Source organism: Phaethon lepturus, unplaced genomic scaffold, assembly GCF_000687285.1.
Source record: "Phaethon lepturus isolate BGI_N335 unplaced genomic scaffold, ASM68728v1 scaffold2450, whole genome shotgun sequence".
NCBI lineage: Eukaryota > Metazoa > Chordata > Aves > Phaethontiformes > Phaethontidae > Phaethon > Phaethon lepturus.
Window position 1 is genome coordinate 73,018 of NW_010512399.1, and position 16,709 is coordinate 89,726.

Consider the following 16,709-nt stretch of genomic DNA (forward strand, 5'->3'; position numbering starts at 1 on the left):
TTGAATTTCGTCAGGAAAGAAGAGCTTTGCTTTCTTCATTAAACCTGATTTAAGAAAGAGTGAGGTAACACCTTACACAACATGGTGAAGCTTAAAGGACAATCTGCTGCTCTTATGGCCCCTTCTGCTGGCTACTTTGATCTAAGTTTTATTGTCTGGGTTTAACACCTTCACCTTTGATTTTACAGAGAACTTTAGAGCTGTCTTCTATACCAAGTAATTGTTCAAGGCTTTTCAGAGAAACCACCAATTAGCCAGGATGCTGGAAACTAAACACTTGTAGTTTTGGTGAAATACAAGATTATTCTCATTGGTATTAAACAGGTAAGGGAAGACACATTAAAGACTTAAGTTTTACTTTCCAAGATTATTACTTAATAAAAAAGCACTAGCAGCAGCTCAGCACATTATGTGTGGAACCAATTCATTCCTAAACACAAGGAGACCTAACATAGTAAAATAATACAGGCTAGGCTAGCTTTCCAGCTTACCTCGGTAGGATGCTCATTGTACAAGGTCATTATTATACTACCACTACCTAGTTCAATGCTATAGTGTTACAGTTTCGCATCACACATCACACATTAGCCCTAACTTTAAGACCAGAAGGATTTTTATTTTTATGCTTACCTGACATGACAGGCTGTATAACACAATTCTTACAATTTCACTCAATAATTTCTGCATCCAGCCTGGCAACCTGTAGTCATATTAGAGATTGTATTTCACATTACACAGACACACACCTGCTAGACAATAAAACCTGGTCTTAAAAATGCACTTAATTTTCTATTTTGACATGAATTTCCATTTGTTCAAATGCTGATGATCCTTCATCAGCGAGATCATGCAGAGCAACTGGCCTCCTCGACAGTTTTCCAAGTTCAATATGCTGTTGCAAGCACTCACCAGCTCTGAAAAGTCACATTGTCCACTCACCTCAAAGAACAAAATACAAGCAGCACAAAGGAAGATGAGGCTAAAGAAAAACTCAAGCATTCTTGAAGTGAGTTTCACGTCTGACAAATTAAAACTGGAGCTGTCAAATAACTCATGTTTAAGGTGGTCACCCTGTATCTTTTCCTGTATTTTTGTACAGCTACAGTAGTACCTTAATTACTGGAATCTAGCATTTTACTTACATTTACTAAACTTCCAGCACATGTGCCAGCCTCAGATCACCCCTCATAAATATTTATAAATCAGATGGCAAATCAGTAATGACCCTCCCTCTTTTTTTAGATAAGGTGGGAAATATAAGATAAGAGTTAGAAGTTTAGAGGTTCCAGGATTTTTTTCTGTAGTTCTAAAACAAAATAAACAAAGAAGTTACATACAAGAACAGGCAGTAGCAAAATTATAAACCAACTGATGTGGAAACGTCAACATCATCTTATGAACAGACAACTGAAGTTCACAGCTGTTGCAAAAAAAGAAGGCAGTATTGTCTGATAGCAAAGGCAGTGAGCAGGGACTGCAGGTTTTATTCTTAACTCTCCCACGGATTTCAAGCTCAGCTGTGGGCAGATGACCAAATATCTCAGCTGATCATCTACAAAATAAGGATAGTAATATTTTCCTACCCCAGCAGGATGTTTTCAGGAAAGTACTTTGGAGGCACTCAAATAATGCGATGATGGGGGCCATGAAAGTATCTGTACAGAACAAAGACAACACCTGCTCAACTAGCTTAATGGAAAAAAGATGACTGAGACTGTTATATGAAATTTCTAACATTAAAGAAAAGAACAAGCTGCAATTCTCTTCAACTTCCAGTTTGAAGTTAAAAAAAAAAAATCAGCATCAGTACACCATTTTTTATAAAATTGCTGTGGAAAAACTCTAAGTATAGGACTACATCTGAAAATCAATGCAAGTAAACTACATAAAAGGCTAGAATTCTAAGTCAGAGAAGACATATAAGTTTTCCCTTATAGTAGGTAACATTCAGGACAAACCATCATTTTGCTACCTTTGGCAAACAAGTGCATATATGATGGAGATAACTGTATACCACGGTTTTTCCTCCAGATTGCAACAACTTTAGTTAACTAAGACACTTTTTAAAAAAATACACATACTGATTATGCCTTTTGACTCCATTTCATACATAGTCTTGAGGTTCTTCTCATATTCTTTATGGGAGACGATAGGTGGCTCCTCAAGTAGTTTGCTGTACGCATCACTAGATACTTAGTATTTGAAGAATGCCATCTCAGTCTTGAGGACTTTTCCTGAACAGTTTCCCTCACCTTATGCTGGGAAAATAGTAAATCTTCCTCTATATTTGTAGAGCTATGAACAGAATGAAATATGGAGTTTATGATTAAGAAAGTCTGAAGATCTGGTATTTATTCCTGAATTAGCAACAGATTTCCCACGACCTTAAATTCTTTGTTTAGATCCTCTGTGATATATTTTATCTTTTAAAAAAATGATGGTATCTCTGGAGGATGCAGAAAAGCCCAGTTCACAGTTCTGAAACACATGCAGTCCACATTTTTACAAACTGACTGATGATGCTGAGCATGCTGAAATCTCTAGACCATCTCCTTTTCTCCCTGTCGGAATCTAAATGCTCGGTTCTCATAGAAAGGCTTCAGATCCTAAGCAGCCTTGGATCCAGGAAACATCAGACCAATTTCAATTAACATAATTCCCAACAATACAGCATTACCTTTTGTAATATTTTCTAGTTGCTTCTAGGAATTACATAGCATTGGTCCCCAGGTAATAGCTTTTAAATTCATTCACCAAATCAAGTTTGACAGAAAAACTAAAGTGTCAAGAGTATAAGTGTCACGCATTTTGTGACAACTGGTAGCAAGTAGAGCAGAGTGCCCAAAATGAGTGTTCTCACCAAGGGAACAATCAAGTTAACTGATCTGCTTGGTTTGCCAGTGAGGAAACACGAAGTGGGAGAAGGGTAGCGCATTATTCCTCTTGCCCAAAAAGGTAAGGGATATAGAGATTAGATTAAAGGGAACCCAGCAGAGAGAACTATGGGGAGATAGTGCAGGGACCAAGGGATGCTGGAAAAGTATTAGCAACAGAGCACGTACAACTAAACCTCATCTTCCTATTTATAACAGGAAGCTGAAGGAGCATATTTTTTTGCTATTCCTACTTGTAAAATATTTGCATGCTGTAAACATTTGTAAGCCATTAGCTATAACCAACAGCACATGCTGTAACAACAAAAGCTAGGTTTGTTACAGCCATGAGAATACTTTCCAGTGAAACCACAGAGAAGTAGGCGGGACAGGATCTCAGGGACCAGTTGAGGCATTGCCAAGCAGGGGCAGGTTCACAAACATCCCGACAAAGATGCAGCAGGTGACTGTCAAACCCTTCCTAAAAGGACACTCAAGTGAAGGGGAGTCTGTGACCTCCTCAGAGTTAGGAAGCATCCTAACTCATTCTGCCAAAATCCAAACAACAACTTTTCCTACAATCAGCACACAGAGATTACACATCAACAGTTTGCTCCTCTCAACCATTTAAAAAAAAAAAACAAACAATATTCAAGTATGTAAAAAAAACAACCAACCCAAACAGCTACTTGCCTGCCTCTTGTTTGTCTAAACAAATTCTTTCCTTCAAGGTTCTTCCCAACTCACACCTTCCAAATGTCTTAAGACCTCTGTTACTGTCCTATAACAGATGCCTCCCCTGATCTTTTTTTTTTTTTAAATGGGAAGTACTATTGCAAATTACAGCAGTTTTCTTTTGATCTTTTTCAGATGCTGTCAGCTCATTCAATTTATAGTACACTGTAAGCCCTAAAACTATGTCTTCTAATACAACTTACTCCCTATTATGTACTTGCACATTTTATGCTTCTAAATTGCAACAGTCATCTCTTACATTTTACTTTGATAACTTTGGCGATTTCCTCTAGTTTATCAAGGTCATTTTGAAATAGTGTCATATATAGTGAAGTGCTTAGAGTTGGTTCAGAAAACAAGTCTTATTCCTCCCCTCCCAAGAATTATTTTCACTCGGAGTTCACATAACAAATGGCTCCGAATGTTTATAAAGACATCAGATTAAATCAAAACTATTTGATTTGTGGAAAATTCCTATCAGCTAAATGGGTTTTTAATTAGACAAAAATCTAGTGAAAGAAAAATCAACACCTACATAAAAAAAAGCAGACAGACACCTATTTTTATTTTGTTTTCAACAAAAGGCCAAGACAGATGGAGTACTAAAATGACTTCATCTGACTAAAGCAATGTTAAACAATAGCAGAAGCCATGGTAACACTATGTACTTCTCATGATATACTGGCAGGTGAAAAGATAAACCATCTAACAAGGTAAGAAATACTTTTACCTCACATTTCAGAGATAACTTATCTGTAGTCTGCACCAGTTTCCTATAAGGCCCATTTTCTCTTATAGCTTTGTACATCCCTGTATTTTTTGTGCACATGAAAAAGTGTTGGAGGGATGAAAAAGCAGTGTTCCCTAAAATGTGTCAAGAGATGTACAATATCACCACAAAGACAGGCCAATAAGGCACACCTCATGCACTTTATTCACATAAACCCTTGACACCCAAGACTGTATTTCTTCCTTTGTTTGGAATTGCTACACAGTTACTAGGTTATTCTAGCTGCCCTATTTGCAGCTCTGACCAATATAAGCTTTTTAAGTTTCTTCATAGTTAAGTGTGCTTGTGAGGTTTATCACTGTGTTTCTGTACTTCTACTGAAAGAATCAAGAACACTTCAATTGCCTCCATCCTCTCCCTGCACTCCTAGATCTTTAAGTAGTACAAATTCATAGCAAATCAGGAAAGAAAAAAAAAAAAAAAAGTCGGAGGAATCTCAAATTCGCCAGTCTGGTGATTAAGGTCCTCCTTCAGGAGGCTAGAAAAATCTGGTCCTGATTTTGTAATACAAGATGACCTTCTATTTGCTTTGGTTTTCACATGCTTCACTTAAGTATCTGCAACAGCCACTGTCAGACACATCAGCAAACCTAAGCCTTTAGCTTGACCCAGAATTGTTTTTGTTCTGTTCTTAAAAAAAATAAAATTTTTAAAAAAATCTTCAAACCAGAACCTGTTTCAAAAGAACGTCATGGACTCTGCTATATTATGTGCAAAATCTGTCCCAGTTGAAATGCTATGAGAATGCTTATTACACTGATTTTTTCAGGAAAAAGATATGAAGGAATAGCTAGTTTGCAGACACAAAGACTGAAACACGAATGGAAGTCAAGCTGCTCAACACCCTTAATGCTCAATTCCAATGAAGCATACTTTATGCCCTGCATTTTGAAACCAGGCAGTTATGCTTGTGACCTCTTCCACGGGCCCAGCCTTCACCTAGTAAAGATAATGGGAGCAAAGGTGCTGAGCACAACAGAAATCAGTAGCAGGGGGAAGGGCAAAAACAACACACAGGAATCTTTTCAACACCCCAATTATTTTCATATTTTAAAAGGAGAAGGAATGTTTTTTAATAATGTAAACCTCAAATTTGACCCAGTTACATACATTCATTTTCATGATTTATACAATTATTGCATAAGACCTGCGGTCGTTTACATCTTCCAGTACAAGTGACATTAGGTACCACAATTTTGTATTAAATTCTAGTTACACTTTCAGTCAGTTACACAAATGTGAAACAAGAACAAGCCTAAGACTATTCCCCTCAGAAAACCTTCTTCACATTCGTCCAAATACAAAGATTGCATAACGGAGACAATTATGATGTTTATGATAATTCCACACCAATTCGTGTTGCTTTGATAGATTATAGGGGAATGTAATGGCAAAAAACCCAACCAACCCTAAAAATCCAACCAAAAAAAATCTCACACAAAAAACCTTAAGAGACAAAAAAAATTTAACTTTCAGGCTGGTAACAACTGGCCACTTCCTTTTTGGCAAGGCAAATCTACTTCTCTAAGTATTCAGAAAAGTGGAAAACAATAACAAAAAAATTTTCAGCAGAAAGGTAAAATAGGGTATTTAACCTCTGGTAATAAGTGCCAATAAATTGGTGGCATCGTGCTAGAAGGAGCAGAAACCATCCTGACATAAAACCATACTGAAAAAAACCAACCCAAATCTAGAAAAACTGTGTGCTGATACCTTTATCTACTTGCCACAATGTGTGTTCTAAGTGCATGACTGAAAATAAGCATGGTAACGCCACTGAAACCAGTGCAAGTGGGTGGATTATTCTGGAACAGAGACAAGAGTCTGAACACAGACAAGAGCATGGCTTAAGAGGCAAGATTACAGAAGTAAAGAGAGATTGTTGGGGTGGCTCAGAGCTCAGTTCAGATCTGTTCCACACATATGCAAGCTACAATGCTTTTTTCCACAGCACAAGGAAAATATAAGCAAAGACAAAGAAACAGAAAAGAATCACTACGCAACTTCTAAACAGAGACACAACAGTGCAGAAATATGCTTTTGAGCTCAAATGCACCATCACCCGAGCTATTTTCCCCTCCCTAACGCAGGAAATAACGAAAAGACAGATTCCCAAAAAAGAGGAGGAAAAGTATGCAGGATGACTGCTTGGCACTTTTCAAAAATGTTTTGTTATCTAAAAAGGATCAAGTAACTTATAAATAGTAGCAGTGATTTATGGGCAATTACCTTGCCCAAGCCTTGGTCAATCCAGAGGTGATCACAACAACATCTGTTTTGGTGACAAGTGTCTCAATGACAAGTCAGCACCCCAAACCCTAGTTTCATTTTTACACATAAAAATAGTAGTTGGGATTGATTCTATTCTTCATAGTGATTGACTAAACAAACCCACTTTTTTTAGAGGAATACTAAGGGATAATGAAAAGCACATGGACACGGTTAACTGTTAATTCTCCACTTCACATGTTTTGACAAAGTTGTTTACAGAAAAAGTATTACTCAGGTGAAAGCTAGTGGTATACAGTATGTGGTCATTAAGCCATAAAAGAATGTCATCTTGCAGTACTAGTTGAACGCTTTCAATTCCCACAGATGAAAATTTCAACTGCTAAGCACTTTGATTATCCCATTCAACCTTTTTTTCTCTCCTCCCTGCCCTTTAAGTGGGAGACTTGCAGTGATCATGGTGCTACATTCCGGCCAAAGTTCATACTTCTCAGCTTTTTCACAGAATATGATACAGTGTAGAACAGGACTTGGAAGAAAGTAAAAGGAAGAGGTTTACTGAAAAATAACATGAGAATATTTACTCTAATATTTACCACATCGAAAACCACAAGTGCAATTGCTCCAAAGTTATAACTGCTCTCAAGGTTACCAGCATGATGCAACTAGCATGAACCCTAGATCAAAAACAAAGAAAAAGAGAGGATCTGCAAAGTAGGCACTCCCTGTTACTAGGTTGAAATTGATTGTGTTCTGACATGATCAGCTCCAGAAAACTGGTAAAGCATGCTGGTGTCACTTTTCAACAACAGTTGTGTTTCAACTCTCACTACAGAAAGATTAAGGATTTTGTTCTGGTCCTGCCTAATCCACCCATGAATTGCAGGGCACAGCCCTTGCCACGCACGCCTACCAGAAAAGGCAGTTTCATTTTCTTGTGCTGAAAAAAAGTAGCAGGCTTAGTGGTTACAAAATTCATGTTTTAAAGTGCACTGTCATTTTAAATACATTTCCCCTTCTTAAAAAAAGAAAATAAAACATTCTGATACCAAGTTTATAAAAATAACAGCTGCAATATTCTTCTAAAATTGCAACTTAAAATCAAGTCAAATTAGCAAGATCCAAACCTTTTTCAAAAAAAGATATGAACCAAAAATAAAAAACCCTTTCTGCAGAGAATTGCCAAGCAAAACCTCACATACAAGCCTCTCTCCTAACAGCACCTCACAGAAAATCCATTCAGTTTCTTCCAGCTGACAACCTCAAGAAAACAGAGGTCTAAATAAATCAGTCCTTCCCACCAGTCACCTACATAACTGCAGGTGTGGATGCTGGTGCAGTTTTTCCATCAACTCTTCCTCTGTAGGTTCTTCCAAAACATCTCTACAAAGAAAAAGCATGAGTTGTTAGAGGCAGCAAAGGGAACTTCTCAGCATTTGTTTTTGCAATGCACATACTGAGATGTGCTGTGTGCTTGTTTCAAGAATGAAACAAGGAATTAAAGTTACAATAAGTTGATGTTCCCTAAAGATGCATCTACTTGCAAGTGATCCATCCTTTACAGATGTGTCATGGAAACCAGCAGCTGTTTTCCCATAAGAAGCAGGGAAGCAATTTCCTGCACACAGTACAATAGCACTGAAGGTCAGTGGATTTGTTTTCCTGAAAAAACTCCCCAGTGAGAACATGTTCCCAATGCTACTATTGAATATCCAGCATGCACCAGAAGTTCCACTTGCGCATGATCATCAAGTATCAACTCACCACCCGCAATTTCATAATAAGCCAAGAACGTACATTACTTCCCTCATTTTCCCGTTTCTTCCCCCTCTCAGCAGAATGATCCCCCCTCAGGCCCAACACCTCTTCTTCACCCCAACACATACATACTACTAGAAAGCACATAAAGCTTAGGCTACCAAGTCAGCTTAAAACAGAGGCCTAAGTAAAGCACTTCCTGAATTTCTCCAAACTAACAAATGAAACAGTTTGCTTCAGAAGGAGGAAAAAAAAAGACAAACCTTTTACTCTCTTGCAGCCAGCACGCTTTCTTTAAAACAGACGAACATAAAAAACTAGATCAATTATGAAGCCTAGTTCAACTCACCTGAACATTAGTTCAACTGTCCTCTGGTATTCAATATCTGAAAGAGGCTCTCGATGACAGCGACGGTCCCACTTGTGAATAAAGTTCTGAAACGTAAAAGGAATGGGAAAAAAAATTACAGGCCTCTTCTAGTGACATCAGAAAAGAGGTTATATCAGGTCAACTTGTTTGTGAGTAAAGTTTGGGAGGGGGGTAAGGTTTGTTTTTAACACAGATTGGCACAGCAGTGATTTATTTAGGCATCAGCATATTTATTGGCTGCAGGTCACTACTTTATTCAAGACTTTTCAGGAATGACATAACTTGCTCATCACACACTGAGAGAACAGTAGAGCGGAAGACAGCCCTGCTGCCTTCTACTCCTAGCAAGGACTGCCTCCCTGAGATAACTGTGTGAACTACTCGCAAGAGTTCACCTGCTTTGAATTTTTTCCTCTTTAAAAACCCAACAAATATATAAACATACTCCTAGTCCAGGCACCACAATTTAAGCTTAGCTCCTGGTTTTGTCATGTTACCTTATCCATTTTGAGTTACTATGACAAATCAATAACTAGTGAGCAGACAGCTCAGGCAAAAAACAAAAGGGAGGGAGGAGAAAAATAGTGACATCCTGCTCTCCTGCTACAGAACACTACATCTTGGCTCTCACACCAAACTTTGGCCACAGCCCTGTGGAAATAATCATAGGATTATCCTCCAGCTAGAACAGAATGTCCTTTCTAAAACGCTCATGGGCAAGACTGAGGCTCAGCATGACACTCATACCTAAGTTTCTGTCTAGAAGTCCACCATTCTGCCTACAGTAGTAAATTTTAGCTCTCAGCACAGTCAACGACAAGAAGAGCATCTCCAAAAGAAATTTCACAGGTTTTAAGATGGGGTGAAGTACCCTATACAGGTACTCAATTTCTTCCATCACTTATCAGAGAAGTCTATAATGATTAACCTGGAGTACATGGCTATGATTAACGTTCCCTTCACCATCAAAAATTCAAAAAGGTATTTGGATTCGCAGAGGAGTACACATACACGAGAAACCAGTGGAACTGCATGGCCTTCATGGCATTGCTTAGATGCCTACATTTCCACAGCTTCTTTAAAAACCTCTAGAGGATGATCTCTTCAAAATAAGTAATCTGTTCCACTCTTCTAGCATGGTACTGAATAAGGGTAATAATTCAAATTGGGGAGGGAAGAAACACAGAGCCACCGAATAAAAATGTAAACTTTAAAGCACTAATTCATTTGCTTACAAATCAAAATGCAAAACGCCTGCAGCTTGAACAACTAATGCCAAAGTTAAATGCTAATTTACAAGAGACAAGCAGTTTTATAACACAAAATATTTTCCATCTTTATAGAGAGGAGCTGTAATGACAAACGTACACATTCAATGAAATGCAACCAAATTTGTGACAAAGTTGCAAGTAAAATATACAGTTTTCTAGGAAAAAGAAAATGCTTCCTCAACATCTCAGGGGAAGGAGGCAAGAAGAAAGATTAAGGAAGCATACACATACAAAACGAAGATACTTTTCCCAAAAAGTTGTCGGGGTTCTTTTCATTTCCCACACAAGTCAGACAACCTGTCTTCATGATGTAACAGCAAATAAACACACTTCCTTACCTCTAGAAGTAAAGCTACAAAGAGATTAACCCAGATGACAGAGGAGATCAACCACCAGGCTACAAAATAGACCTTTGCCCACCTGCAGATCAGATTAACAGACAGTAAGTAACGTAGGCAGTCAATAACCACAGCCTCAAAGTGACCCAAGAGAGCCATGAAATCACTTTTCTTCTTGTAAGATAATACTACATTGTTCTTTATGTAAAAGCAGGTCTGGAACAACAACAACAAAAAAAATCTTAGCTTTTCGTTAAGTTAGCCAGACTCAATCCCCCCACTTCACATACTGTGAAGGGACAGAAAAGCAGCTTAGTAGAAGCTGTACTGTACTGGATCACAGCAAAAGATCCATCTAGGCTAGTATCCTCTGAGAGTGCTCAAAAGCAGAAGCACAGGAGAGAGTGCAAAAACATGGCAAAATACCTATGACGCTACCCCCTAAAGTGCTCTCCCAAACTCCAACCATTTGCAGTTCAGAGATTTCTTGAGCCAGAGACAGCCTCCATTCATTGCAGATCCCAGTGGATTTCTCTTTCATGACTTGTCCGGTCTTCACCGGACCATGTTAAATATTTATCACACACAACAGCCTGCAGAAAAGCATTCCACAGCTTAACTACATGCTGGGTTAACCAGCCAAGGTTCAGTGGAACAGCTCAGCCCAGAGGCTCTCCAGTTCATTCACACATTCCCATAAAGTCAACACAGATGAAAGATATGTCCAGGGCTTTAAGTCTACAAAAAAATTGTTCACCCACAGGGAAAACACAGAAGCAGCCCCAAATGATTTACAGCAATTCATTAATATCTCAGTTCTGTGAGATTGGCTCTGCAGTGAGTGCCACCTACCCAAGCCATGCTGCAAGCCTGTTTATAATCCACTTAAGTCATTCTCTCTTTTTTGGAACACGACGACTACTAAACTAGTTTCCAATCCCTTCTAAATGTGACCACAGATTTCAAGGCATCCACCAAGCACTAGACCAATCATCAAGTTACGCAAGTTAAACTTAATACTTCTTGGCTGTTCTTTATTTCCTATATACCCAAATCGACCCAAAGGAAAGGTAAGCGGCACCCCTCCTAGCAAATAATAGGAACTATGCTGTGTGCATAGTTCTTGTTCAGTTAGCTTGTAAGCTAGATTGATATGGGACTTTTTCAGTATTATTACTGCTACTTACGGACTCGAATATCTTGAAAACGCTTCCAAAAAGACTTGCCAGTTGTTTACCACCATCACATCCCAGAGGGTCACCACTGCTGCCTAAATAACATGAGTAAAACAGAAACTGAGTAGCTATATCACACACTTAAGCCTCAGAAAATGAGGGGAAGAGACAAGCAGAGAAGGAAAGAGGGGCGGATTCCATCAGTGATCAGACTCACGGCAAAGTCGTCAAAGTTGTTCGGCCAATATTCCAGCTGTTCGTAGGTGCCACACGGCAGAGTGCCATTATCATATGTTGTATTGACAGCACTATAAGAGAATTATAGGCTGATGTGAGCATAGCTTTTTACGTACTATACCCTAAAAACGCAATTCTTCCAAGTGCCTTAAAGGAAGTTAAGTCTCATATGGGCAGAAAACAAGGGAAGTAGTTAAAAAAAAAAATTAAGCGACAGCAGGGTAAAATTTCAAGCTACAGATAGGATTCCTGCAATTTCAATACAGCAAGATGCAGCAGCAGGAGTAACAAATGAAAACAATCTGTGTGATTTAACATTAAAAGAAGGGTGGCTCCAAGAGGGGGGAAAAAACCCCAAGCCAACCACAAACAACTCAGAGGTACTGAGTGGCAGATGCTTTTCAAAAACAGGTTCTTTCCGAGTAGCGATGTTTGAAATGTTACCTGATATTTCCCATGGGAACAATAGCACCTTTAAATAGCATTATGCCAGTTATAGCAAATGCATAAAAAACCACCTGGAAGAAATATAAACATGTATTAGTTTTGAATATTTCTGTCTCTCAATAAGAAAACAATGCAATTAACATGAAATTCATATTAGTAGTTCAAGGAATTTAGTCAGGAACAAAGCCTGAAGTTATTAAAGTGAAAATACTTCTTAGTATCTGTATTTACTTAACCGTTTGCTCTTACTTTTTAATATTCTATTTAACTTTTGTTTGTTACAACACATTAAATCATTTTACTTTATGATCTGTTTTACTTTTCTGTGTCTCAGAATGCTGATATTTAACTGTTAACACTGCAGAATAGTGACTTAAAAAACCAAACAAAAAAACAATACATGTATTTACAAGGAATAACCTAAATATCTGGGGAGCTTTCAGCTAGATTCAGCAAAAATAGGCTTTTACCGAACCTAACTGAAGGGCAAAAAGAAGTCACTATTTTATATTACATCAGCAACTTCTTGGAAAATGTTATATTGGTCTGAAAATAAAGCTTTCGATAACACGAAGGCTCTCAGAACTTCTTTCACTTGTTAGAAATGCAAACCTCTTTTTAAAGAGATACCTTTCACAGTCTTCAGCAGTTGCCTAGGTGATTTTACAATTTTTATCATAAAAAGATTGTTCTGGAAATAACCTGCAACTTCACTCCTCTGCGTAAAGAGCCATTTGTCCTAGGATGTCTTGAAACAAGCTAAGTCTTCAAATGAAAATGTCATTAGCCATATTTCTGTATTTTGCTACAAAACAGACCCAAGAAGGAAGTCTGGGAGGAGTAGAAGAGACTGCTCTGACCTATGAACCACAGCACTTGGAACACCACTGGAATAAGCTGAAGCCGACATTCCAGAGCCGGCCAGAAGATGGGGTATCTGCCTTGGCAATAATAATGTTATCCTTTGAAAGAGAAATGCCCAAAACATGGACTGCCTAAGAAATTAGCTCATCAGTGTTATTTCTTTATCAGCATGTGTTCCAGGCTAATATTAGGGAACATGTTTTGTATCAGCTGATAATGGAGTCAGACTTCACTACAGTAGAAGCTCAGTGTGAGCTTCTACGTAGCCTCAAGTAAAAGCAAATTAAATTAACAGAAGTAGCAAACACCATGGCAGACTTGCCTCACAACTGGTGCAAAACCACAATTCACACTCCTGGCACTAAGGACACTTAAATCACTTCAAGATCATTATGTCTTACATATATGGGTAGGAACACCACATTGAAACGCTAAAGCACAATTCCTAAAAATAAAATCAAGCATATTACTACAGGATCCTGCCATCTTAGCTATGGCTTTCAGGAATGAAAAGAGCTTCCAGCAGAATCCCACAGCTCAGGTACAGTCATGCCAGTGGCAACACAGCTTTGGGGTCCTAGTGTAAAGCAAACGTGTGCTCCTTTAGCAGGGTGTACGTACTTAACCACGAACTGGCAAAATTAGCAAAGCTGCAGTCAACCTTTAGAGAGTTTATTACATTAAGTCAGTTTTTCATTATAGTAAAGCTGTTCCTATCATATGCAAGATTGGCATTTCGGCTCCTAAGATGTACTTTCACCTGCAAAGGCTAACTTCCCAGTCCATGCACTCCCAAGGTATTTCTCAGTTTCAAGAGTAGCTCCCAGTGGCAAGCGTGACTTGCACAGCACAACAAAGTTCTTATCAACTCAGCTTTGCCCAAACCAGTATCTTTATTTCAAATTGCAACATAAACCTTTCCAGACTGTAACTTAAGGTCGCTCCCCTACAGATAAAAGCGGTGATTAGTAATGACAAAAACAGATATTCTGGGTAAACTGCATGATAAGTATATCGACTAGAACAACTGTTTCAACAATACTTAATGCACAGCAAATGCTTGGTCTCTAACCATTACCTCAAATTAACGTATCCTAAAAACAAATAAACCACAAACAACAACAAAAAAAGCCACCCAGGCACTCATTTGCAGTACCAAGAAGACATCGTTGCAAAGCCAGAAACTCGAGAGTTGGGAAATGGAGGATTTATGTAATGGACATCACACATTGTGATCCATCCTTTAATCACATGTTTACAGACTGTATGCTCTACACTGACACACCTAAAACAGGATGGCAGAGGCTTTTAAAAATCACGTCCAAACATGCCATCTCAACACCTTCTCAACTGAAAACAATTTTGAAGTTGTTTTGCTATTTAACATAATAAGCCAGGGAAAGGAAAACTAGGCTACTTTTACTATCAGATGAATTTTTATTTGAAACTAGAGTATCCAGCCTGAGACAAGCAGTCTGTGAATGTTTTAAGTAATCTTTTAAAGGCACTCCTAAAGGAAACCAATAAATGAGGCACTGTCACTGTGTGCAGCCCATAACAAAACAGTAGTTTGCTGCAGATTTGCAAGACATGCCCTGGAGAAAAACTGGCTGATTAAGGCGAAGTATTACTGTTCACGGTGATTGTCCTTCAAAGAACCTGGTTTACTTTGTTGAAGACATACCCTTATTATACTGCGAACTACAAGAAATGAAATAACAATCTTGCATCATGACTTACCACAAGGATTCCTGCAAAGGCTCTCAAGTTTTTTACGAGATCCAGCAATGTAGTAACAACCAAAGCCATGAACTAAAACAAAGTAGAATTTTATATGCATGACATTCATCACACTTCCAATCCATATCAAATTATTTCTACTAAAAGGACAAGGAAATATCAACCAGGAAAGCAAGCTATACCTAAATGCAAGTCATCTTTTATGCAGTGGTATTTCCATGAGGTACTTAAGATGAATGAACAATGCTGTAGTCCTTTTCATACACAGACATTACGTTAAGTTTTAAATATACACAGGCACTGTGACTTAAAGGGCTATATGCCTAGTAAGACCAGAACAGAGAGGAGGAGAAGAGGGAAAAAAACCCCCAACTAGTAGCACCCCACAGCTCCAGGCTGACTGGTTCATATTTGATCTACATCATTTCTAGTTTACGATTTCCACTGACATTATGACCTCTGATTGGTTTACTAAACTGAGATACAGGTCCTGTACCTGACATTGATTTGGGCTTAGCTTTCAAGCAAATCTAAATGCAGGATTATAACAAATGATCAAATAACTCCAAGTGATTTCAGATTCAAGTACGGGTATTCTGGTGGAAATACCCGTACTTGGAAAGTGGAAAGAGGAATTCATTCCAAATAATCCTTTGTACGACCAAAAGGTCTGGCGGTATCCAGTGAAAGCAAGTCTATCACCTCCCAGGTGCCAAGTTCTTAAAGGGTATCATACCCACTCATCTGAGACTGAAGCACTACGCAAGTTACACAAGTGTTTCTGGATGTGTTTGCCCGCTTTAGAATACCAGCATCAATTGCAGTGAGATCAACAGAACTTTCCTGCCACCTCAACCAGCTAAAAAGAGAGTGAGTTTGTGAGGTACTGTGCAATAGTCTGGACAGTTAGAGCTGAGTTACAATCCCACTTAGGTGCAAGAGAATTGCAATCTACGTGTTATTCTGAAAGGCTTTAACAAAATAAATAATTTGGCCAACAAAGAAATCAGAAGTGTGGAGGGATAAACAAACACCTTCATATTAGGAATAATGCGCAGGAACCTGAACACAATTAACATGTTCACCAGTCGCACCATATCCCAGAGGGATAACAAGCCCATGAACTCAGGTCTCCTAGGAAAGATGGAAGAAAATAACAAATCAGAGAAACAGTCCATGACCGAAAGACATAGTTAAATCTACTGGGCTGCAGGTGACTGTAAAATCCTCACAATTTTTGGTTAACATCCATGGCATATTAAAAAATCTGGGGAGATAATAAAAAATAATAATAAAAAAGGAGTATTCTTTCCTCATGTAATCACTCTTTACAAACTATGACCGAGTAGAACACTGCATCCAGTTTTGGAATCCCCGATAAAAGAAAGGAACAAACTGCAGCAAAATCATCAGAGCGCCAACAAGATGGCCAGGGACTGATGAACCTGCCCTACAAATAGAAGCTACAGGACCTCGGCTTGTTCAGCCTGGAGAACCCTGCTTCAGGAGGATCTAGCAACAGCCTTCTAATACTTATGAAGTAGTCCTCAAGAAAAAAAGAAGCAAGACTGTGTGGTGGTGCACAGTAGGAGGGCAAGAGACAGTAGGTCTAAGCTGAAACAGTGGAGACTCACACTAGATATATGGAAGAGCTGAAGAACTTGTCAACCATGAGGAGCGTAAGACAGAGGCACAAGTTTCCAAATGAGGTTGTGCAAGTCTCCATCGTTGGAGGTTTTCAAGTCCCAGCTAGATAAAGCTTTGAGTAACTTGATCCAGCCTTACTTTGAGCAGGTGACTGGACTAGAGACCTCCTGAGGTTTCTTCTAGCCTGAATTACCCTATATAAGACATCTATAAACTGTAAAAGGAAGTACATTAA

The 16,709-nt window shown here is 38.6% G+C and overlaps 1 protein-coding gene across 1 annotated transcript in view; it reads right to left on the reverse strand.

The window, feature by feature from the left end:
- Positions 1-7,931: 7,931 nt before the first annotated feature.
- The window catches only part of TPCN2 (two pore segment channel 2), a gene marked incomplete at its 5' end in the record, with an annotated part of 27,022 nt that continues 18,244 nt past the window's right edge, over positions 7,932-16,709 (reverse strand). The window contains 8 exons of the mRNA XM_010286627.1: positions 7,932-8,010; positions 8,735-8,820; positions 10,365-10,446; positions 11,552-11,634; positions 11,757-11,847; positions 12,221-12,294; positions 14,828-14,899; positions 15,862-15,961. Coding sequence (XP_010284929.1) covers positions 7,932-8,010; positions 8,735-8,820; positions 10,365-10,446; positions 11,552-11,634; positions 11,757-11,847; positions 12,221-12,294; positions 14,828-14,899; positions 15,862-15,961 — 667 coding nt within the window. The remainder of the gene's footprint in view (positions 8,011-8,734; positions 8,821-10,364; positions 10,447-11,551; positions 11,635-11,756; positions 11,848-12,220; positions 12,295-14,827; positions 14,900-15,861; positions 15,962-16,709) is intronic.